Genomic DNA, 24146 nt, shown 5'->3' with positions numbered 1-24146 from the left:
CAGGGTGGAATGCATCAACGCTAAAAAATGCTGTCAAACCCCTGAAAATTCAGTTTTCCGGGGTTTGACCACATATGCACCAAGCAGATTGAACCCGATAGGCAACGCCATCTGTAGATGGTGTTGCCTAATAGAAGCCTTTGGGATTCTTTTCAGGAGACCTCCCCGAGCAGGATCCAATAGGTTTCCCTCCCAGGGTCCCCGTGGCTCGCACATGTGCAGAGGGACACGAAGGTCATAGACCCAGAAGTCCTGCCCCCGATGACACTATAAAACCAAGGTTTCAGTCTTTAGTTCCAGTGCTAAGAAAAAAAAGAAAAACTTGTATACATAAAAATATAGCAGTTGATATAATAGTAACAACAACTACTTTTGAGGAAAAAGTATTGCTATTGTCCATTTACTTAGCGCCACAATAATATGCAGCACTATACAGGGTATTCAGTCGGGATGCCGACGGTCTAAATGCCGACCATCGGCATCCCGACTGTCTAATCCCGGCAAGGGTCTAATGACAGGGGTCTAATGACAGCTGCGGGGGGGAGTTTGGTTAGGGGCTCCCGGGGGTAATTAAGGGTTATGCACCCCCCTTCATAAGGGTTAGGGCTAGGCTAGGGGAAGGGGGGGTTAGAGTTAGGCACCCCCAGGGGGAGGTCAGAGTTAGGCACCCCCCGGGAGACTCTGGTTTAGGCTGCGGGGATGGGGGAATTAGGGTTAGGCGGTGTGGGGGGGGGTTAGGGTTAGGCATCCCTAAGGGAGGGTTAGGGTTAGGGGGGGTTAGATTAGTTTATACTTACCTTAGCTGCTGTCGGGATCTTCACTGGTGCCGGTCTTCCGGCGTTGGGATTTGAATCATACCGATCCCCTATACAGAATATATCTGTCAATAGGTCCCTTCTTACCCATTAGAAGTTACAGGATAAATCCCTCTTACACAGACACACCCACACTAGGCTTCATTTTAGTCATCAACCACTTAACCTACCCGTAAGTCTTTGTAATGTGAAAGGAAGCTGGGTTTGTATATATTATCTTTCATGCAATATTACACACATTTAATTGTACTTTGTGGTTTGTTACTTTGTATTAACTTACTCTACATTTTTAAATCTCTTGCACGCAGGACTGCACTTTGTGCAATCGGACTCTGGCAGAGGGTGAAATTGGCAAGTTATACCGATGTTCTCATACCTACCATGTTCGCTGCCTGTCACCATTATACAAGGTATGACATTTTTTAAACATTGATACAAACATCCAAAAGACTCTTAACAAAGATGAGTAAATTGCTGGTGTGTTTTGATTTCAATTAGGAGACTATGATGAAACAAATTGAGGCAGTAGGTGCTGAAGGGACCACAAAAATAGGGAATCCATTTACAAATGCTGTAGGATGTATTTCAAATTTTCAATGGGTTCTGCCTAATATATCTAATGAGTAAAGCATAGCTATCAGTACTTTATAATGGATGCTGCTTGTATAGTGATTCATATGTTTGTATGTGTGAAGGATGTAATGTAGTTTCCTCTACAGGAATAGTTTGCTCTATGGGAAACTACTGAGTAATGTGCTACAAATGTATGTGGACATTTATAATAAAATGAGAGAAAATGAGAGAAATAGGTTTGGGAAATCATTTAATCTGTCTGTTGCCATGTATTTAATTGTTTTATTTAGCAGCAAATTAAGTACATATTGAAGCATACATCCTATAGTCTTAGCGGTCATCCTACTAATCATTATCTCCCTTTCAAAATCTTTCTGGAGGGCATGCAAAAACGGATTACACATACATACATACTCCGATCAGACTCCGTGTGTTAAGTGAAAAAAGGAGACTTAAGAAGGAGGGTGATATTTTACAGTGCAGACAGAGCTCAGAGGAGCATTCCAGAGCCCCTCTGTACACTATCATGCACTATGTGACTGTGGATTCCCAAGTAGTCTTATGACTCATTAATAGCAGCCTGAAAAACAATCCAATGAAAATATAACAAGATTCTTCTTATAGCATACTTGCCGACTCTCCCGCAATGTCCGGAAGGCTCCCGAAAATCAGTTGGCGCTACCGCCCATCCGCAGGAGAGGGCAAGCCTCCCGGACTTTAAAACCCTCCTGCTTCTCCTCGCGCCTACCTTTCGAAAGTGGGCATTCCAGAGTGGTCCGATGATACAATTTGCGCTGAGTCGCGTTCTTGTAGCCCCACCCCCTGCTTTGCAATTCCATAAATCTCGGCATTGTATATCGGGGGATGGCGCCGTGATGACGCAATTGCACCACCGCACATCCGTCTTATAGCCTGCCACAGTGATTTATGTATAAAAAAACCCCCACAATTTTATATAAAAATTGTATCTAAAATACCCAACAAGAAACCTAATAAGATGTGTATATGAAGAAATGTTGTATTTTAACGTGTGAATCTCATCCACTCCCTTAATAGGATGGTACATTGCGCTGCCCTACCTGCCAAACTTTATTTGGGGCGAAGATGGGGTCTCAACCTCCTGGGAAGATGTCGTTTCACATAATTCCTCATTCCTTGCCCGGATACCCGGACTGCGAGACCATACGCATTATTTACCATATCAGTCCTGGAGTGCAGGTGAGACGGTGAAACCCAGAAAGCCAACCATGGGCCAACCATGTCTGTTAGACGAAGGAGTAAATCTAGCTTGATGTGTCATTTGGCACCTGGGTAAAACCATGTTGTTTTTCAGGGACCAGGGGGTTAAATGTTTGGACAGATTTAGCATGTGCTAGGTTAACTCCAAATGGCAGTATAAAATAAACTCGATCAGTATTTGTGAGTGAAAAGCAAAAGCAAGCAGTATTTTCTCTACCTGCAAATACAATTATGTTTCCCCCTTTTTTCACAACATGGTTTGTCCAGGTGCAATTGTGTTATACCTCTGAGTAATTTGGCGTGGGACATAGTGGGAGATGTATCAAACAAGAGTGGAGAAGTTGCCCATAGCAACCAATAAATCGTTTTATAGAATCTAATTGATAAAAGCTAGCTAGTAGCCTATTTGGTTGCTATGGGAAACGTCTCCACTATTTGGAAGGTTTAATACATATTCCCCATAAAGATGCTGAATACAAATGCATCATCTGGGATAAATGTGTGGCTCTAAGACTCACTATACTTCTGTTTTTAAGATATTAATAAACCCATTGGTTGAGATGAATTACTGGGAGGGAATTCTCTTTGCAAATAAATTTTTCTTCCCCTAAAGTAATTTGTCAGGAAATGTAATTGTGCAACTGCAAAACTACTGTGTAGCCCTATTCTTAACTTCAACTATTGCTAACACCCATAGGGGCATATGTATCAAAGCTTGATGTGAGATAAAATTGTGAGACATATATCACCAACCAATCAGCATCTAACTTACATTTTGCAGGCTGTGTTTAAGAAATGATAGTTTGGAGCTGATTGGTTGGTGATATATATTTCACAATTGTATCTCACATCAAGCTTTGATACATATGCCCCATAGTCCATTACATTAGAAAATATTTTTTTTTTTAAATCACTGGAGCTTACAGTGAGGGAGGTAGGGGGGGAATCGGCTTTTGTCATTTAGCTAGCACGGTCTAAAAAATGACAGTTGCTGATTGGTTGCTATGGGAATCTTAAGCAATATTTTTGTCACCCTAACATTCACCTCCACCGCAATAGCAAACGACTACTCCCATACACATGCTTCATGTGGGTTAAGCACAGGTCGTGGTAACTTCTATAGGAAATATTGCTGCTTTTATCTTGCAGCCTCCCCAGCAGGTGCAGAATCAGTAAAAATCCATATTTTGAGGTAAAAGTGTGGAGACTTTCTTCTGAACCCCTTGGAAACCCCTTTCTCCTAATAAATTTCTCTCCTACAAATGAATAGGAAGAAACTACCAGCTACAGGGAAAACCCTGTTCCCGGGGTTTTAAAAATAAAAACTGCCCACAATTGAATAAGCCCCCTAGTGTGTCATCACTTGTCAGGATGCTAGGATGGACTGTACCATTTACCTTACTATTTACTTCCTTAGGGTCCAGGACAACCCCACCCAGGAATGAAGTTTACAGCACCTGACTTCCCTCTCCACTGTTACCTCCCTAACACAAAGAAAGGCAGAGAGGTAAGGGTGCTTCCTGCTGTTTGGCTCCCAATGAATCCGTCACGGTTTTGGAAAATGATCACCCCCATATAACAGTCTAGGGCTGCTGACCTCCCAGCGACATGCAGATCCAGACCAGTCTTGACGTGCACTTATGACATATGGGGGAGAAGTTGTTAATTGCAACCCATCAGTTTATGGCTATCACTTATCCTATAAAATGATAGGTAGAATGTGATTGGTTGCTACGATCAACTTCTCCATTTGTCCTCTGTAGCACAATTGATACATCTCCCCCTGTTGTGTAAATTATTACTAGTACAGGAAAGATCTCTCCATATACTTTTGTAGAAAAACAAAAAAGTGCCACATAACCACCAGCACATATAGGCACAGCTATCGTATAAACCACTTGTTTTAGGCTACAGTTATACTGCTATCTTTTCTTATTGGAGAATCCATTTAAAACATCCTACAAAACCGGGTGCATCTCCATTTTTTCCGTCTTCTCTTAAACCCTCCCATCTATTCTTGAGATACCGGCCATACAATGGCTGGGTGCTAGTACTACCTGAATATACCATTCATTAGTATAGTCTTTGTAAACATGTATTGTCATTTTTTAGCGCTGAGCACGATCCATAGCTAATTGCTCAAATCAACAGGCGATTCAGAGATGTACTCGTCTTGGTTGCGGCTCGATGCGTATAACTGGGTGGTCACACGGGTTCGCATGTAGGCTAAGTGGAGTATATATAATTTTTTTTTCTTTTTAATTGTAACAACATTTCTAAATATATATACAAACCACAACTGGGATTTCCAAATCTGACACAGGATGTTTAGAAGGGAAGTGTATATTTCTAGTAATAAGCAATATTATATTTGGCTTTAAGCATCTATTTACCACTTCCTTATACGGAAATATAGCTGAGAACTACAAATATATGCCCAATTCTCTTGGCACTTGTCTAAGACAATTGCTGACATGTGCTGGTTTAAAAACCTTTTAAAACCATGCTTTTTTTTAAAGAGAAATCCTTATTTACAGTGACTTTCAGTGGTTTATCCGCATTTTAAAGTGGCATAAATTTTAACAGCATTGTACGGCGTGTATTGCCTTTAAAATAGTCGCTGCTATAAATCCTGTGTCAAAACCACAAATCATTGGTTTGTAATTACTGCAGCAACTCGCTGTAAAACAGATGATCCGAAGATGCTTCTATAGTAAAGAGGTCTTATCGTATTACTATGAAATTTTTTCTTTATGTTTTTTTTTGGATAATATAAAAACAAAAAGAATTTGTTTATTGAATTTACACAACATTTTGTAACTTCTAAAGGATAAACACCCTCCAACTCTTGGTTACTCTCCTTAGCCTGTGGTTTTTTTGTTTTTTTTTTGTTTTATAGTGATTATTTTTAATCATGCCAAGGTATTATGTGGTTTACTATTCTGCTCTTGCTATACTCACGTAGGGGGAGATGTGTCAAGGCTTGGTTAGAGATAAAGTGGATTAGTTTCCCAAAGCAACCAATCCACTTCTATCTCTCTCCAAGGCTTGATACATTTGATCCATAGGCAAATGTTTGTTTATTAGTGAATACGATAACCGATAAGTTCAATGCTGTTGCATGCAAGGGCAATAAAAATAAATATATATGTATTGACTAGAATTTTTTTGAAATCGTTCCCCAAAATTGGTAACTTAACTACAATATATAATCCTTAAGACTAATTTTATTTTTGTTTAATCTTAAGGCCCTTCTTCTCCTAATTAAAGCCTGGGAACGCCGCCTACTCTTTCCTGTCCACCCATCACGTGTTCCTGGTGTCCCAGACTCTGTCTCCATCTCCCGGATCCCACACAAGACGGAGTTTGGTTCCAACATTACTGGAAAAGGATTCCCTGATTCCCGCTATCTGGACAGTGTCTTGCGGCAGTTACGAGACTGGGGCGTGACCGGGGACTGACCTACTGGAACCAATGCCAGTGACCTACCAGCATAGTTTGCTAAAATTCTTCACCATGGTTACATTAACCAGTCATTGCTCAAGTATACAGTTCTCTGCTTTTAGTGCAGAAAAAAAGTATTTACATTTGTATATATATTTCTGTGTTTGTATATGTAATTTTCCTCTTAGAGTGTGGATTCTTTGCAGGTTCTGTTCTATCTAATATTCTGCTTGCTAAGGATAAATGCCTTTTAGTCAGTTTTTTCTTTCCATTTAATTTTTTTTTTTCATAAAATTTATATCCGTGAAAGGTGATCACTACACTTGTTTTAAAGTTGAGACCTTTTATTACCTCTTTTTGTAGGTAGTGCACAGCACTCTCATCTGGGATTGTTATATCATATATATTGGCTAGAACAGCGAATAAGCGGCAGTATGGTTGGATACATATATCTAACAATAGGTCTGTCGATGTGTCTAAAAATGAAATTTGCCTGGACAGCTTCATTGTCTGAAGATCAACTTCTCCTTTGTTAATGGCATAGTGGTGCCTGTTTTTGCCCAATTTAGAATAAGACTGATTTGCCTATACACAGTTTCAACAGCCTCATATATCAATAGTCAGACTTCAGTGAAGCCTGATCTGCTGATTAGGAAACGACACAGAAATTTACAGTATTTAGGTTACACTCTGTGGTTTACAAGATAATAACAACACCAGTCATTAAGTGGTTAAGGGATCTATGTACTAAGCAGTGATAAGAGACAGAGTGAAAAGTGATAAGTAAGTGATAAGGTGCCAGCCAATCAGCTCCCAACTGCCATCTCACAGGCTGTGTTTGAAAAATGACAGTTGGGAGCTGATTGGCTGGCACCTTATCACTTTCTTATCACTTTTCACTCTGTCTCTTATCACTGCTTAGTACATAGACCCCTAAATGAGCTAAGTGTAAAAGGGAAATGCCAAACAAGCATTCGGCAAACATTGAGAATTGCATAGTTCAAAGTGGTGTTCAAACTTTTTTTTTTTTTTTATCATGTATTTCTTTCTGTGCATCAGTTTGCTTACAGGTAACTGTAAGTGCACACCTCCTTTGAAGGCGCTAGAAATCAGTGACATCACAGATGAGGTAGCCATTTTTTTGTAGCATGTTTGTGGACACTGGTTTAGTTCACAAAATGGCATGTGGATGACATACACATTAGTGAGGTAATAAACATGTCTAAATACCATGTGACACGTGCCTCCTGTAAACAAAAGCAGTTTCCCAACTAGATAAAATGGAGGTGTATCCCCAAATCCCGTAATGAAGTAAATATATCCGTTGCATTATTCTTTATTTTACAAATTATAGATATTATACTTTGATCAGTCTTCAGAACCTGCAAAGAATTTATGCCTGTCTGTCAACTGCTTGACATTTGTCCGTCTCTAGGAGATGTGTACTACGTTCAGTGTACTATGATCAGTTTATATGATTAGAACCAAAAAATAATAATAATAAATGAATTACATTATAGCATGCCAGTGAAGCCTTTTATAAACATGTGGCCATTTTCAGTTTAAAAGAGTAGATTATTCTTTTAACTAAAGTTTAGCCAGATGTACCTTAAGGAACAGTGTGTATTAACATTACTACCAATACAAGCGTAGGTGTCCCATAGTCATATTCAATATAATCAACAGAGCTATAAACTGTAGCAACCAATCAGATGTTGTCTTTCGCTAGTGTAAATGTGCACTAGACCAGGGTTGTCCATCTTGCAGCCCTAATATTCTATCAACATACAAAAAATTGCACAAAGTGGTATTTGCAGTATATATTTTTAACACGATATTAACATTAAATGTGAAAAAACTATTTTTACAGAACTGCCGACTGGATTATTTTAATGTGTTCCAATTGATCTTTTGCAAGGTGCATATATATATTTTGCACTTGCTTGGAGATTACACTATAGTGAAATGTATGTACTTGCTTACAATGGTATGCATAAAAGTGAAACGAGCAGTATAAATAATATAGTTCATTTACCTAGGAAGTTATATGTTAATTACCCAACATAATATGTAGCCTCAACTGACCAGCATATAGATGTTAAATAATTTACCATAATACAGCCCAAATTGTCATGCAATAATCTAGTTGGCATATAGATTTCAAAATATATCATTCTGGTTTGGCTCACTTGTGTGAGATGAGAGTTTTAATTTTTTTAATAGTACAAATAACACAAATCAGCTATAAGCCAATCAGTCTAGTGCAGTGGTTCTCAAAGTAAGTCCTCTGGACCCAACACAGGTCACATTTTCCAAGACACCCTGCAGCTGCACAGGTGTACTCATTACTCAATGACACATTTTCCAGGCCACCCAGCAGGAGCACAGGTGTACTCATTACTCACTGACACATTTTCCAGGTCACCCAGCAGGTGTACTCATTACTCACTGACACATTTTCCAGGCCACCCAGCAGGAGCACAGGTGTACTCATTACTCACTGACACATTTTCCAGGCCACCCAGCAGGAGCACAGGTGTATTCATTACTCACTGACACATTTCCCAGCTCACCCAGCAGGTGCACAGGTGTACTCATTACTCACTGACACATTTTCCAGGTCACCCAGCAGGTGCACAGGTGTACTCATTACTCACTGACACATTTTCCAGGTCACCCAGCAGGTGCACAGGTGTACTCATTACTCACTGACACATTTGAATAAGTTCACATGTGGCACTAATTATCTCACTTTTGATTCTGTGAGGAGACCTGGAAAACATGCACTGGTTAGGGTCCTGAGGACCGAGCTTGAGAACCAGTGGTCTAGTGCAACGTAGACTAATAGGGCCTGATTCTGAGTTGGGAAGAAAAGCAAAAAGAGCAAGTTACTTTGCACTTGAGCAAAATCATATTGCACTGTAGGTGGGGTAGATGTAATATGTGCAGAGAGATTTAGATATCAGAGGGGGTGTGTCCAACCAACTTGCCCAGTATATGTGGGATACATGTAAAAGCAGCTACTATTTACCCTGCATGTAAAAAGAATAAATGTATTTGCACCCCATGCACTACAACATGGTTTGTGCAGATGACGTTGCTTTTTTGCTTGCTCCCAATGCAAAATCAGCCCCATTATATCTATTCTCAGATTGATATGGGTTACAGCCTAATGTTTTGGTTCTCTGGTGATATTGTGCCTGATTCAGATGTGTACGCAGTGCCGATATTCATACAAATGAGCTATTATCGGCTGAATGCGCATGCATCGTGGTCACACTGCGCATGCACCAACCTACCTTAGTGGTGCCACTTGCAGTGAGGATTTCTTTGCAAAGTGATTGACATTCAGGGACCAATTTGGGGTGATCATGGGGAGTAGCGACAACGACGCAGACATGTCATGACGAATTTTGGGGTGTGCATCTGCCTACATCTGCAATACCATATGTAGAAAATATGGCGCCAGCGTCTAAGTCCCCTATGCCATTCTGCGCGACCATAGTGCTACTAAGATGGCTGATTATTGAATGGTCTACGACCACAACTGAGTAAGCCGACGGTGGGCATCCCAATGCATTTCCAGGCGGCTATAGTATTAGCATATTTTCACATGACAGCTGTGTACGGGATCTCAGCTGCGGTTGCATTAGTGTACACATCTAAATCAGGCTCATTGTTCCATGTGAACACTTGTGACACTGGGCCGTCAGAGTTCTATGAGCCTAATCGTTATTCTCCAATCTTGTCTCCTAGAATTTACAGTTCACTTCTTATAGCTTGAGAATTGTATGTGCTTGTGACAAAGCAATGCTGCATTTGTCGTCCTACTTCTCTTGCTTGTGCTGATTTATTGCTCTTTATACTACATCTATGTATTTTGTGTAGTTACTCCTTATGACCTGACATAAGGAGGTTTTTCGTATAAATCCTTTGGTTCAAAGGCTAATTGAAGAAGTCATGTTAGACTACTTGCAAAGGTTACCAGCGATGTATTCATTTTAGATTTGTCTTTGTTACAGTGTGTGCATTTTTATATTTTTCTGTATGTTTAAGAAATCTTTTTGACATTATAAAATAAAAAAAAGGTAGGAAAGTGAAAGACTGAGTTGGAAAGACATACTAAAAATGAATGCAAATTAATCCTAAGCAGGCCATATAAGTATAGACCTGGTTGGTTGGCCCGATTTGCTAAATGATTAGAACTGTGAAGTACATGTCCTGGTCTCTAGAATGGCTAAAAGCCCCCATACCTCTGCAATGGATTGGGACAATTCCCTGACCCCAGATGCCAGGCTCAGGCATGGGTGAAATCCAACATGTTCGATTTCCCTAATTTGCTGATACCAACTAAATTATGATTGTGATCAGCAAATCAGGAATTTTTAACAGGAAGAATTTCACCGTTTCCCTGACAGATCGGTGATCATTGATGGTATTTCCGACTGGTAGATCGGTGGTTCTGGTACAATCGGGGAAGCAGTCAGCAGATATATGGGTCCCTTTACATACTGCCATCAATGGTTTACAATCAATCAATCCCATCAAATTTGATCTGTAACAGTGATTGGCCAGTTTAGTAGAAAATGTCCAAATTCCGACCAGATCTTTGCATTTGCCTCCAGCTAGAGGCGCTGTGAGTATTCTGAAAATTACAGTAAACTCTGACTCCTTTAGATGGGTAATTGTATCTGTTATTAAAGAGAATAAAAATAAACTGTGTGAGATTGTTTCATTTATCTCAATACAAGTTCAATTTGCTATCCACTAACCATCTCCACAATTTGGGAATTGCAGAAACGTCAAGATCCTCAAGCTATCTGTGGTTGCTACCTTGGGCATTTAAACCTAGGCACATAGGGGCTGATTCTCAGTTGCGAGCAAAGCAAAGAAGAAAAAAAAGGAACTTTATATCTGGACCAAACCATTTTACATTGCAAATACATGAATCTTTTTGCATGCAGAGTAAATACTGATTCAGGCCGGCTACACACTTGTACGACCAGCAATCGTGCCAATGGAGGGGGCAATTTCTCTTTGCCCCACTCCAAAGAAGGTTGCTTGTACACACTTAATAGATTTAATGAACGATGGAACGATCACTGTTCGTCCTTCATTAATATGTGCTGCATGGCCAATCAAACAAGATCGCGTGCGACCCATGGTACCGCGCAGTCGGGCATCCACACTGCATTATATACAAGATTTGTAGCTCCGATATGCCCAAATCTGCAAAATCGGTCCCATATCTTGCAAGTGTGTACCTACCCTTAGACAAAACCGTTCAGCTAGTCTATACTTTTGTTTCAACCCCACGCTTGGGAGATATGTCTCGATAATAGATCCCCTTCCTACTGATAGTGCATGCAGCATGGAAAGTGTTAGTATAGTATGTGGTGTATGGGTGTCCCCATACACCACATCTTTAATAAACAGCAGTAACACTTCCTCTACATAGATAAAAAATAGATTTTTACAAAAACACTAAAGACACAAGCTTCTATAATGCAGATAATTAACATTTCTTAATTCTATATGCACCAGTCATTAGCACAACAAAAATGAAGCCACTTATACTTCTCAATGCTTACTCTAATTGTGTTCGTTATATAGAGATATTTTCCATTCTACTGGCCAGATTTTGGGTCCCTGTTGACATGTTAATGTGTTTTAACAACCCTAGGATGTATGAAACAGAATATTTTATATTGTAATATTTAATTCATTAAAGTTGAACCACAATACCACTTTTGTTTTTGTGAATGTGGGCGTGATTCATATTAGTACATATGTGCAGAACGGGTCCTACAATCTCACTCGCAGACCCCCCCATGCTGCAGCATAATTGACATGCTGTGGCATTTGGGGGGCAGAGTGGGAGCGTAGCAGGGCTGCATTCCCGGAAATGAGGGCATGTCGTCCCCGTTTTTCGGGGGAGCGAAGGCCAGGACCTGTGTCTGTTGATGCATATTTCCTATGCATCCAAGTTGCCAGCCTGAATATGCTGAATTTCCTATGCATCCTCGCAAGTTTCCAGCATGAATATAATGAAGCTTACTCAGACTGGCCAGTGCTGTCACCATTGCAACCAATAGTTGCGATGGTGATCTACAAATACTGCACTCTGATCGCTATTGCTGTCAGGAGGTGGCTGCTTCCTCCAGACACCTCCTGCAGCATTTAAATATTTTCTGGACTGTATTGCACAGCCGCTTACTTGCGGCTATAAATCAGGAAAAAACATTTTTCACAAATGAGAATAGAGCTGTGCAGCGATGCTGGAGCCCGGTGTAGCTGAATGGATGCTGCGTGCATGCACACGGCATCCATTCAGTGCCGGGAGAGAGATGGGGGAAGCCCAGATAGTGATAATGTAATTAGTACCATCTCTATTTAAAAAGGGCAACCACATTGCAGAAGTTTTACGCAACGATAAAAACAAGACTGTCACTCAATTTTATTTTTTGTACAAAGTATCCATCAGCAAACTGTAGTAGTGTACTAGTGTAGTTTCATGCGAGATTTCCATTCTTGCTCCCCAGGTTAGAGTCCAGGCTGCCTTAAAAAAATATATATTATATTTAATTTATCCTAGGTGAGCCACCAAGATGTCTCTATGCACCACTTTTTTGAAAAGCATAGAAGTAACACTTCCTCTCAACAGGTAAAAAAAAGGTATTACTGACACAAACACTAAAGACTCAAAGCTGCTATTATAAAGGCAATTACATTTCCAAATTAATTACATTTGCTCCACAAACTTTTTAGCACAATCCAACTTGAAAAAATAAATTACATCCACGGAGCAGAGAATTCTATTACTTATCATGAGAAATCTATATGACAAGCAAATTGCACAATTTTGAGTAAACATCATCAATTGATTGTTAGTCTTTTTTTTGTGTGAATTAAAGGTTGCTAAAAAGCGCTAGTAGTGTAGGGGTATCATGCAAGATTCCCATTCTTGCAACCCGGGTTCGAGTCACATCTAGCGCATAAAAGTGTGTATTTTGAATTCTTTAAAATGTATTATATGAATTTATAATGAATATGCCTATAAAACATAGCTTTATTGCATTTCTCAGAGGTACTTTAAGATGTCTCAATGCACCAAATTCTTAAAAAGCATAGAAGTAACATTTTCTCTCCACAGGTAAAAAAAATGAACTAGTGATACAAACACTAAAGACTTAAAGCGTTCATTATGAAGTCAATTAAATTTCATAATTTTTTACATCTGCTCCACAAAGTCATTATCAAATCTTTCCTTGAACAAAAAATACATCCAAAGAGTAAATAGATGTATTCCTTATCTTGGGAAATCTATACAACAGTGCACATAGTACAATTTCCTTTGAAAATCATAGCCAAATTGCACATTTTTACTAAAGATCATCAATTGATTGTCAGTAATTTTTTGTGTGAATTACAGGTTTTTCTAAAAAGCGCTAGTAGCGTTGGGGTATCATGCAAGAATCCCATTCATATAACGCGGGTTTGAGTCCCGGCTAGCACATAAAAGTGTGTCTTTTGAATCCTATGAAATGTTTCGAATTAATATATATTGAATCTCACTAAAAACACTGCAATATTGCATTTCTTAGAGATTAGCATCCAAGGTGTCTCTATTCACCAAATTCTTAAAAAGCATAATAGTAGCATTTCCTCTCCACAGGTAAAAAAAATGTGCTACTGACGCAAACACTAAAGTCCCAAAGCTGCTATTGTAAAGGCAATTACATTTCCGAATTATTTACATTTGCTCCACAAACTCTTTAGCATAATCTTCCTTGAACTAAAAATACATCCATGGAGCAAAGATATGCATTTCTTATCTTGGGAATTCTATACAACAGTGCAAATAGTACAATTTCACTTGAAAATCATAGCCAAATTGAACATTTTTGACTAAAGATCATCAATTGATTGTTAGCCATTTGTTGTGTAAATTAAAGGTAGCTAAAAAGTGCTAGTAGTGTAGGGGTATCATGCAAGATTCCTATTCTAGCGACCCGGGTGCGAGTTCCTGCTAGCGCATAAAAGTATCTTTTGAATTCTATAAAATGTATTAAATTAATATATAATTAATCTGTATAAAAAACATAGCTTTATTGCTTTTCTCTGAGATAGTCCTTGAAGATGTCTCAATTCACAAAATTCTTAAAAAGCATAGAGGTAACATTTTCTCTCCACAGGTAAAAAAAATGTACCAGTGATACAAACACTAAAGAGTTAAAGCTTTAATTGTGAAGTCAATTATATTTCTTAATTTTTTACATCTGCTCCACAATGTCATTATCAAATCTTTCCTTGAAAAAAAATACATCCAAAGAGTAAATATATGTATTTCTTATTGTGGGAAACTTATAAGGCAGTGGAGATAGTACAACTTCACTTGAAAAACACAGTCACATTGCACAATTTTCACTGGAGATTAACAATTGATTGTAAGACTTCTTTTATGTGAATGTAGTTCTTTAAGAATGTGCTAGTGTAGGGGTATCATGCAAGATTATCATTCGTGCGACCTTGGTTTGAGACCCGGCTAGTGCATAATGTGTCTTTTGAATCCTATGAAATGTTTCAAATTAATATATATTGAATCTCACTAAAAACACTGCAATATTGCATTTCTCAGAGATTAGCATCCAAGATGTCTCTATTCACCAAATTCTTAAAAAGCATAGAAGTAACACTTCCTCTCCACAGGCAAAAAAATTGTGCTACTGGCACAAACACTAAAGTCCCAAAGCTGCTATTGTAAAGGCAATAACATTTCCGAATCATTTATATTTGCTCCACAAACTCTTTAGCACAATCTTCCTTGAACTAAAAATACAGCCATGGAGAAAATGTATGTACTTCTTATCTTGGGAAATCTATACTACAGTGCAAATAGTACAATTTCACTAGAAAATCATAGCCAAATTGCACATTTTTGACTAAAGATTATCAATTGATTGTTAGTCATTTGTTATGTGAATTAAAAGTTTCTAAAGAGCGCTAGTAGTGTAGGGGTATCATGCAAGATTCCCATTCTTGTGACCCGGGTTCGAGTCCCGGCTAGCGCATGAAAATGTGTTTTTTGAATCCTTTGACATTTTTCAAATTAATATATATTGAATCTCACTAAAAACATTACAATATTGCATTTCTCAAAGATGATCCTCCAAGATGTCTCTATTCACCAAATTCTTAAAAAGCATAATAGTAACATTTCCTCTGCACAGGTAAAAAAAAAGTGCTACGGACACAAACACTAAAGACCCAAAGCTGCTATTGTAAAGGCAATTACATTTCCGAATTAACTACATTTGTTCCACAAACTCTTTAGCACAATCTTCCTTGAACTAAAAATACATCCATGGAGCAAAGGTATGTATTTCTTATCTTGGGAAATCTATACAACAGTGCAAATAGTACAATTTCACTTGAAAATCATAGCCAAATTGAACATTTTTGACTAAAGATCATCAATTGATTGTTAGTCATTTGTTGTGTGAATTATAGGTAGCTAAAAAGCGCTAGTAGTGTAGGGGTATCATGCAAGATTCCCATTCTTGCGATCTGGGTTCGAGTCCCAGCTAGCACATAAAAGTGTGTCTTTTGAATTCTATAAAATCTGTTAAATTAATATATAATTAATCTGTATAAAAAACATACCTTTATTGCTTTTCTCAGAGATAGTCCTTGAAGATGTCTCAATTCACAAAATTCTTAAAAAGCATAGAGGTAACATTTTCTCTCCACAGGTAAAAAAAATGTACCAGTGATACAAACACTAAAGAGTTAAAGCTTTAATTGTGAAGTCAATTATATTTCTTAATTTTTTACATCTGCTCCACAATGTCATTATCAAATCTTTCCTTGAAAAAAAATACATCCAAAGAGTAAATATATGTATTTCTTATTGTGGGAAACTTATAAGGCAGTGGAGATAGTACAACTTCACTTGAAAAACACAGTCACATTGCACAATTTTCACTAGAGATTAACAATTGATTGTAAGACTTCTTTTATGTGAATGTAGTTCTTTAAGAATGTGCTAGTGTAGGGGTATCATGCAAGATTATCATTCGTGCGACCTTGGTTTGAGACCTGGCTAGTGCCTAATGTCTCTTTTGAATCCTATGAAATGTTTCAAATTAATATATATTGAATCTCACTAAAAACACTGCAATATTGCATTTCTCAGAGATTAGCATCCAAGATGTCTTTATTCACCAAATTCTTAAAAAGCATAGAAGTAACACTTCCTCTCCACAGGTAAAAAAATTGTGCTACTGGCACAAACACTAAAGTCCCAAAGCTGCTATTGTAAAGGCAATAACATTTCCGAATTATTTATATTTGCTCCACAAACTCTTTAGCACAATCTTCCTTGAACTAAAAATACATCCATGGAGAAAATGTATGTACTTCTTATCTTGGGAAATCTATACTACAGTGCAAATAGTACAATTTCACTTGAAAATCATAGCCAAATTGAACATTTCTGACTAAAGATTATCAATTGATTGTTAGTTATTTGTTGTGCGAATTAAAGGTTTCTAAAGAGCGCTAGTAGTTTAGGGGTATCATGCAAGATTACCATTCTTGCGACCCGGGTTCGACTCCCGGCTAGCGTATGAAAATGTGTTTTTTGAATCCTATGACATTTTTCAAATTAATATATATTGAATCTCACTAAAAACATTACAATATTGCATTTCTCAAAGATGAGCCTCCAAGATGTCTCTATTCACCAAATTCTTAAAAAGCATAATAGTAACATTTCCTCTCCACAGGTAAAAAAAAAGTGCTACGGACACAAACACTAAAGACCCAAAGCTGCTATTGTAAAGGCAATTACATTTCCGAATTAACTACATTTGTTCCAAAAACTCTTTAGCACAATCTTCCTTGAACTAAAAATACATCCATAGAGCAAAGATATGTATTTCTTATCTTGGGAAATCTATACAACAGTGCAAATAGTACAATTTCACTTGAAAATCATAGCCAAATTGAACATTTTTGACTAAAGATCATCAATTGATTGTTAGTTATTTTTTGTGCGAATTAAAGGTTTCTAAAGAGCGCTAGTAGTGTAGGGGTATCATGCAAGATTCCCATTCTTGCGACCCGGGTTCGAGTCCCGGCTAGCGCATGAAAATATGTTTTTTGAATCCTATGACATTTTTCAAATTAATATATATTGAATCTCACTAAAAACATTACAATATTTCATTTTTCAAAGATGAGCCTCCAAGATGTCTCTATTCACCAAATTCTTAAAAAGCATAGAAGTAACACTTCCTCTCCACAGGTAAAAAAATTGTGCTACTGACACAAACACTAAAGTCTCAAAGCTGCTATTGTAAACGCAATTACATTTCCGAATTATTTATATTTGCTCCACAAACTCTTTAGCACCATCTTCCTTGAACTAAAAATACATCCATGGAGAAAATGTATGTACTTCTTATCTTGGGAAATCTATTCTACAGTGCAAATAGTACAATTTCACTTGAAAATCATAGCCAAATTGAACATTTTTGACTAAAGATCATCAATTCATTGTTAGTCATTTGTTGTGTGAATTATAGGTAGCTAAAAAGCGCTAGTAGTGTAGGGGTATCATGCAAGATTCCCATTCTTGCGACCTGGGTTCGAGTCCTGGCTAGCGCATGAAAATGTGCTTTTTGAATCCTATGACATTTTTCAAATTAATATATATTGAATCTCACTAAAAACATTACAATATTGCATTTCTCAAAGATGAGCCTCCAAGATGTCTCTATTCACCAAATTCTTAAAAAGCATAATAGTAACATTTCCTCTCCACAGGTAAAAAAAAAGTGCTACGGACACAAACACTAAAGACCCAAAGCTGCTATTGTAAAGGCAATTACATTTCCGAATTAACTACATTTGTTCCAAAAACTCTTTAGCACAATCTTCCTTGAACTAAAAATACATCCATGGAGCAAAGATATGTATTTCTTATCTTGGGAAATCTATACAACAGTGCAAATAGTACAATTTCACTTGAAAATCATAGCCAAATTGAACATTTTTGACTAAAGATCATCAATTGATTGTTAGTCATTTGTTGTGTGAATTATAGGTAGCTAAAAAGCGCTAGTAGTGTAGGGGTATCATGCAAGATTCCCATTCTTGCAACCTGGGTTCGAGTCCCAGCTAGCGCATAAAAGTGTGTCTTTTGAATTCTATAAAATCTGTTAAATTAATATATAATTAATCTGTATAAAAAACATAGCTTTATTGCTTTTCTCAGAGATAGTCCTTGAAGATGTCTCAATTCACAAAATTCTTAAAAAGCATAGAGGTAACATTTTCTCTCCACAGGTAAAAAAAATGTACCAGTGATACAAACACTAAAGAGTTAAAGCTTTAATTGTGAAGTCAATTATATTTCTTAATTTTTTACATCTGCTCCACAATGTCATTATCAAATCTTTCCTTGAAAAAAAATACATCCAAAGAGTAAATATATGTATTTCTTATTGTGGGAAACTTATAAGGCAGTGGAGATAGTACAACTTCACTTGAAAAACACAGTCACATTGCACAATTTTCACTGGAGATTAACAATTGATTGTAAGACTTCTTTTATGTGAATGTAGTTCTTTAAGAATGTGCTAGTGTAGGGGTATCATGCAAGATTATCATTCGTGCGACCTTGGTTTGAGACCCGGCTAGTGCATAATGTGTCTTTTGAATCCTATGAAATGTTTCAAATTAATATATATTGAATCTCACTAAAAACACTGCAATATTGCATTTCTCAGAGATTAGCATCCAAGATGTCTCTATTCACCAAATTCTTAAAAAGCATAGAAGTAACACTTCCTCTCCACAGGCAAAAAAATTGTGCTACTGGCACAAACACTAAAGTCCCAAAGCTGCTATTGTAAAGGCAATAACATTTCCGAATCATTTATATTTGCTCCACAAACTCTTTAGCACAATCTTCCTTGAACTAAAAATACAGCCATGGAGAAAATGTATGTACTTCTTATCTTGGGAAATCTATACTACAGTGCAAATAGTACAATTTCACTAGAAAATCATAGCCAAATTGCACATTTTTGACTAAAGATTATCAATTGATTGTTAGTCATTTGTTATGTGAATTAAAAGTTTCTAAAGAGCGCTAGTAGTGTAGGGGTATCATGCAAGATTCCCATTCTTGTGACCCGGGTTCGAGTCCCGGCTAGCGCATGAAAATGTGTTTTTTGAATCCTTTGACATTTTTCAAATTAATATATATTGAATCTCACTAAAAACATTACAATATTGCATTTCTCAAAGATGATCCTCCAAGATGTCTCTATTCACCAAATTCTTAAAAAGCATAATAGTAACATTTCCTCTGCACAGGTAAAAAAAAAGTGCTACGGACACAAACACTAAAGACCCAAAGCTGCTATTGTAAAGGCAATTACATTTCCGAATTAACTACATTTGTTCCACAAACTCTTTAGCACAATCTTCCTTGAACTAAAAATACATCCATGGAGCAAAGGTATGTATTTCTTATCTTGGGAAATCTATACAACAGTGCAAATAGTACAATTTCACTTGAAAATCATAGCCAAATTGAACATTTTTGACTAAAGATCATCAATTGATTGTTAGTCATTTGTTGTGTGAATTATAGGTAGCTAAAAAGCGCTAGTAGTGTAGGGGTATCATGCAAGATTCCCATTCTTGCGATCTGGGTTCGAGTCCCAGCTAGCACATAAAAGTGTGTCTTTTGAATTCTATAAAATCTGTTAAATTAATATATAATTAATCTGTATAAAAAACATACCTTTATTGCTTTTCTCAGAGATAGTCCTTGAAGATGTCTCAATTCACAAAATTCTTAAAAAGCATAGAGGTAACATTTTCTCTCCACAGGTAAAAAAAATGTACCAGTGATACAAACACTAAAGAGTTAAAGCTTTAATTGTGAAGTCAATTATATTTCTTAATTTTTTACATCTGCTCCACAATGTCATTATCAAATCTTTCCTTGAAAAAAAATACATCCAAAGAGTAAATATATGTATTTCTTATTGTGGGAAACTTATAAGGCAGTGGAGATAGTACAACTTCACTTGAAAAACACAGTCACATTGCACAATTTTCACTAGAGATTAACAATTGATTGTAAGACTTCTTTTATGTGAATGTAGTTCTTTAAGAATGTGCTAGTGTAGGGGTATCATGCAAGATTATCATTCGTGCGACCTTGGTTTGAGACCTGGCTAGTGCCTAATGTCTCTTTTGAATCCTATGAAATGTTTCAAATTAATATATATTGAATCTCACTAAAAACACTGCAATATTGCATTTCTCAGAGATTAGCATCCAAGATGTCTTTATTCACCAAATTCTTAAAAAGCATAGAAGTAACACTTCCTCTCCACAGGTAAAAAAATTGTGCTACTGGCACAAACACTAAAGTCCCAAAGCTGCTATTGTAAAGGCAATAACATTTCCGAATTATTTATATTTGCTCCACAAACTCTTTAGCACAATCTTCCTTGAACTAAAAATACATCCATGGAGAAAATGTATGTACTTCTTATCTTGGGAAATCTATACTACAGTGCAAATAGTACAATTTCACTTGAAAATCATAGCCAAATTGAACATTTCTGACTAAAGATTATCAATTGATTGTTAGTTATTTGTTGTGCGAATTAAAGGTTTCTAAAGAGCGCTAGTAGTTTAGGGGTATCATGCAAGATTACCATTCTTGCGACCCGGGTTCGACTCCCGGCTAGCGTATGAAAATGTGTTTTTTGAATCCTATGACATTTTTCAAATTAATATATATTGAATCTCACTAAAAACATTACAATATTGCATTTCTCAAAGATGAGCCTCCAAGATGTCTCTATTCACCAAATTCTTAAAAAGCATAATAGTAACATTTCCTCTCCACAGGTAAAAAAAAAGTGCTACGGACACAAACACTAAAGACCCAAAGCTGCTATTGTAAAGGCAATTACATTTCCGAATTAACTACATTTGTTCCAAAAACTCTTTAGCACAATCTTCCTTGAACTAAAAATACATCCATAGAGCAAAGATATGTATTTCTTATCTTGGGAAATCTATACAACAGTGCAAATAGTACAATTTCACTTGAAAATCATAGCCAAATTGAACATTTTTGACTAAAGATCATCAATTGATTGTTAGTTATTTTTTGTGCGAATTAAAGGTTTCTAAAGAGCGCTAGTAGTGTAGGGGTATCATGCAAGATTCCCATTCTTGCGACCCGGGTTCGAGTCCCGGCTAGCGCATGAAAATATGTTTTTTGAATCCTATGACATTTTTCAAATTAATATATATTGAATCTCACTAAAAACATTACAATATTTCATTTTTCAAAGATGAGCCTCCAAGATGTCTCTATTCACCAAATTCTTAAAAAGCATAGAAGTAACACTTCCTCTCCACAGGTAAAAAAATTGTGCTACTGACACAAACACTAAAGTCTCAAAGCTGCTATTGTAAACGCAATTACATTTCCGAATTATTTATATTTGCTCCACAAACTCTTTAGCACCATCTTCCTTGAACTAAAAATACATCCATGGAGAAAATGTATGTACTTCTTATCTTGGGAAATCTATTCTACAGTGCAAATAGTACAATTTCACTTGAAAATCATAGCCAAATTGAACATTTTTGACTAAAGATCATCAATTCATTGTTAGTCATTTGTTGTGTGAATTATAGGTAGCTAAAAAGCGCTAGTAGTGTAGGGGTATCATGCAAGATTCCCATTCTTGCGACCTGGGTTCGAGTCCCGGCTAGCGCATGAAAATGTGCTTTTTGAATCCTATGACATTTTTCAAATTAATATATATTGAATCTCACTAAAAACATTACAATATTGCATTTCTCAAAGATGAGCCTCCAAGATGTCTCTATTCACCAAATTCTTAAAAAGCATAATAGTAACATTTCCTCTCCACAGGTAAAAAAAAAGTGCTACGGACACAAACACTAAAGACCCAAAGCTGCTATTGTAAAGGCAATTACATTTCCGAATTAACTACATTTGTTCCAAAAACTCTTTAGCACAATCTTCCTTGAACTAAAAATACATCCATGGAGCAAAGATATGTATTTCTTATCTTGGGAAATCTATACAACAGTGCAAATAGTACAATTTCACTTGAAAATCATAGCCAAATTGAACATTTTTGACTAAAGATCATCAATTGATTGTTAGTCATTTGTTGTGTGAATTATAGGTAGCTAAAAAGCGCTAGTAGTGTAGGGGTATCATGCAAGATTCCCATTCTTGCAACCTGGGTTCGAGTCCCAGCTAGCGCATAAAAGTGTGTCTTTTGAATTCTATAAAATCTGTTAAATTAATATATAATTAATCTGTATAAAAAACATAGCTTTATTGCTTTTCTCAGAGATAGTCCTTGAAGATGTCTCAATTCACAAAATTCTTAAAAAGCATAGAGGTAACATTTTCTCTCCACAGGTAAAAAAAATGTACCAGTGATACAAACACTAAAGAGTTAAAGCTTTAATTGTGAAGTCAATTATATTTCTTAATTTTTTACATCTGCTCCACAATGTCATTATCAAATCTTTCCTTGAAAAAAAATGCATCCAAAGATTAAATATATGTATTTCTTATTGTGGGAAACTTATAAGGCAGTGGAGATAGTACAACTTCACTTGAAAAACACAGTCACATTGCACAATTTTCACTAGAGATTAACAATTGATTGTAAGACTTCTTTTATGTGAATGTAGTTCTTTAAGAATGTGCTAGTGTAGGGGTATCATGCAAGATTATCATTCGTGCGACCTTGGTTTGAGACCTGGCTAGTGCATAATGTGTCTTTTGAATCCTATGAAATGTTTCAAATTAATATATATTGAATCTCACTAAAAACACTGCAATATTGCATTTCTCAGAGATTAGCATCCAAGATGTCTCTATTCACCAAATTCTTAAAAAGCATAGAAGTAACACTTCCTCTCCACAGGTAAAAAAATTGTGCTACTGACACAAACACTAAAGTCCCAAAGCTGCTATTGTAAAGGCAATTACGTTTCCGAATTATTTATATTTGTTCCACAAACTCTTTAGCACAATCTTCCTTGAACTAAAAATACATCCATGGAGCAAAGATATGTATTTCTTATCTTGGGAAATCTATACAACAGTGCAAATAGTACAATTTCACTTGAAAATCATAGCCAAATTGAACATTTTTGACTAAAGATCATCAATTGATTGTTAGTCATTTGTTGTGTGAATTATAGGTAGCTAAAAAGCGCTAGTAGTGTAGGGGTATCATGCAAGATTCCCATTCTTGCGACCCGGGTTCGAGTCCCGGCTAGCGCATGAAAATGTGTTTTTTGAATCCTATGACATTTTTCAAATTAATATATATTGAATCTCACTAAAAACATTACAATATTGCATTTCTCAAAGATGAGCCTCCAAGATGTCTCTATTCACCAAATTCTTAAAAAGCATAATAGTAACATTTCCTCTACACAGGTAAAAAAAAAGTGCTACGGACACAAACACTAAAGACCCAAAGCTGCTATTGTAAAGGCAATTACATTTCCGAATTAACTACATTTGTTCCAAAAACTCTTTAGCACAATCTTCCTTGAACTAAAAATACATCCATAGAGCAAAGATATGTATTTCTTATCTTGGGAAATCTATACAACAGTGCAAATAGTACAATTTCACTTGAAAATCATAGCCAAATTGAACATTTTTGACTAAAGATCATCAATTGATTGTTAGTCATTTGTTGTGTGAATTATAGGTAGCTAAAAAGCGCTAGTAGTGTTTGGGTATCATGCAAGATTCCCATTCTTGCGACCCGGGTTCGAGTCCCGGCTAGCGCATGAAAATGTGTTTTTTGAATCCTATGACATTTTTCAAATTAATATATATTGAATCTCACTAAAAACATTACAATATGGCATTTCTCAAAGATGAGCCTCCAAGATGTCTCTATTCACCAAATTCTTAAAAAGCATAATAGTAACATTTCCTCTCCACAGGTAAAAAAAAAG

At 36.6% G+C, this 24146-nt stretch overlaps 1 protein-coding gene and 11 non-coding genes across 12 annotated transcripts in view; all 12 read left to right on the top strand.

The window, feature by feature from the left end:
• The window catches only part of DTX4 (deltex E3 ubiquitin ligase 4), a 32342-nt gene extending 25521 nt beyond the window's left edge, over positions 1-6821 (top strand). Inside the window, exons 6-9 of the mRNA XM_088449815.1 lie at positions 1124-1225; positions 2445-2606; positions 4045-4134; positions 5876-6821. Coding sequence (XP_088305941.1) covers positions 1124-1225; positions 2445-2606; positions 4045-4134; positions 5876-6088 — 567 coding nt within the window. The 3' untranslated portion in view covers positions 6089-6821. The remainder of the gene's footprint in view (positions 1-1123; positions 1226-2444; positions 2607-4044; positions 4135-5875) is intronic.
• Positions 6822-15071: 8250 nt separating this feature from the next.
• On the top strand, positions 15072-15142 carry TRNAG-CCC (transfer RNA glycine (anticodon CCC)). Its single transcript has one exon. It is a non-coding gene; the product is annotated as a tRNA-Gly (tRNA).
• Positions 15143-15592: 450 nt separating this feature from the next.
• Positions 15593-15663, top strand: TRNAG-CCC (transfer RNA glycine (anticodon CCC)). The gene has a single exon. It is a non-coding gene; the product is annotated as a tRNA-Gly (tRNA).
• A 1486-nt stretch (positions 15664-17149) lies between these two features.
• TRNAG-CCC (transfer RNA glycine (anticodon CCC)) lies at positions 17150-17220 on the top strand. The gene has a single exon. It is a non-coding gene; the product is annotated as a tRNA-Gly (tRNA).
• Positions 17221-17670: 450 nt separating this feature from the next.
• On the top strand, positions 17671-17741 carry TRNAG-CCC (transfer RNA glycine (anticodon CCC)). The gene has a single exon. It is a non-coding gene; the product is annotated as a tRNA-Gly (tRNA).
• Positions 17742-18191: 450 nt separating this feature from the next.
• TRNAG-CCC (transfer RNA glycine (anticodon CCC)) lies at positions 18192-18262 on the top strand. Its single transcript has one exon. It is a non-coding gene; the product is annotated as a tRNA-Gly (tRNA).
• A 965-nt stretch (positions 18263-19227) lies between these two features.
• Positions 19228-19298, top strand: TRNAG-CCC (transfer RNA glycine (anticodon CCC)). The gene has a single exon. It is a non-coding gene; the product is annotated as a tRNA-Gly (tRNA).
• A 450-nt stretch (positions 19299-19748) lies between these two features.
• On the top strand, positions 19749-19819 carry TRNAG-CCC (transfer RNA glycine (anticodon CCC)). The gene has a single exon. It is a non-coding gene; the product is annotated as a tRNA-Gly (tRNA).
• A 1486-nt stretch (positions 19820-21305) lies between these two features.
• On the top strand, positions 21306-21376 carry TRNAG-CCC (transfer RNA glycine (anticodon CCC)). The gene has a single exon. It is a non-coding gene; the product is annotated as a tRNA-Gly (tRNA).
• Positions 21377-21826: 450 nt separating this feature from the next.
• TRNAG-CCC (transfer RNA glycine (anticodon CCC)) lies at positions 21827-21897 on the top strand. The gene has a single exon. It is a non-coding gene; the product is annotated as a tRNA-Gly (tRNA).
• Positions 21898-22347: 450 nt separating this feature from the next.
• On the top strand, positions 22348-22418 carry TRNAG-CCC (transfer RNA glycine (anticodon CCC)). Its single transcript has one exon. It is a non-coding gene; the product is annotated as a tRNA-Gly (tRNA).
• A 965-nt stretch (positions 22419-23383) lies between these two features.
• On the top strand, positions 23384-23454 carry TRNAG-CCC (transfer RNA glycine (anticodon CCC)). The gene has a single exon. It is a non-coding gene; the product is annotated as a tRNA-Gly (tRNA).
• Positions 23455-24146: the final 692 nt, after the last annotated feature.

Source organism: Taudactylus pleione, unplaced genomic scaffold (genome assembly GCF_031769625.1).
Source record: "Taudactylus pleione unplaced genomic scaffold, aTauple2 ptg000497l, whole genome shotgun sequence".
Classification (NCBI taxonomy): domain Eukaryota; kingdom Metazoa; phylum Chordata; class Amphibia; order Anura; family Myobatrachidae; genus Taudactylus; species Taudactylus pleione.
Note: the sequence above shows the minus strand (reverse complement) of the source record. Positions and strands in the feature narration are given on the sequence as shown.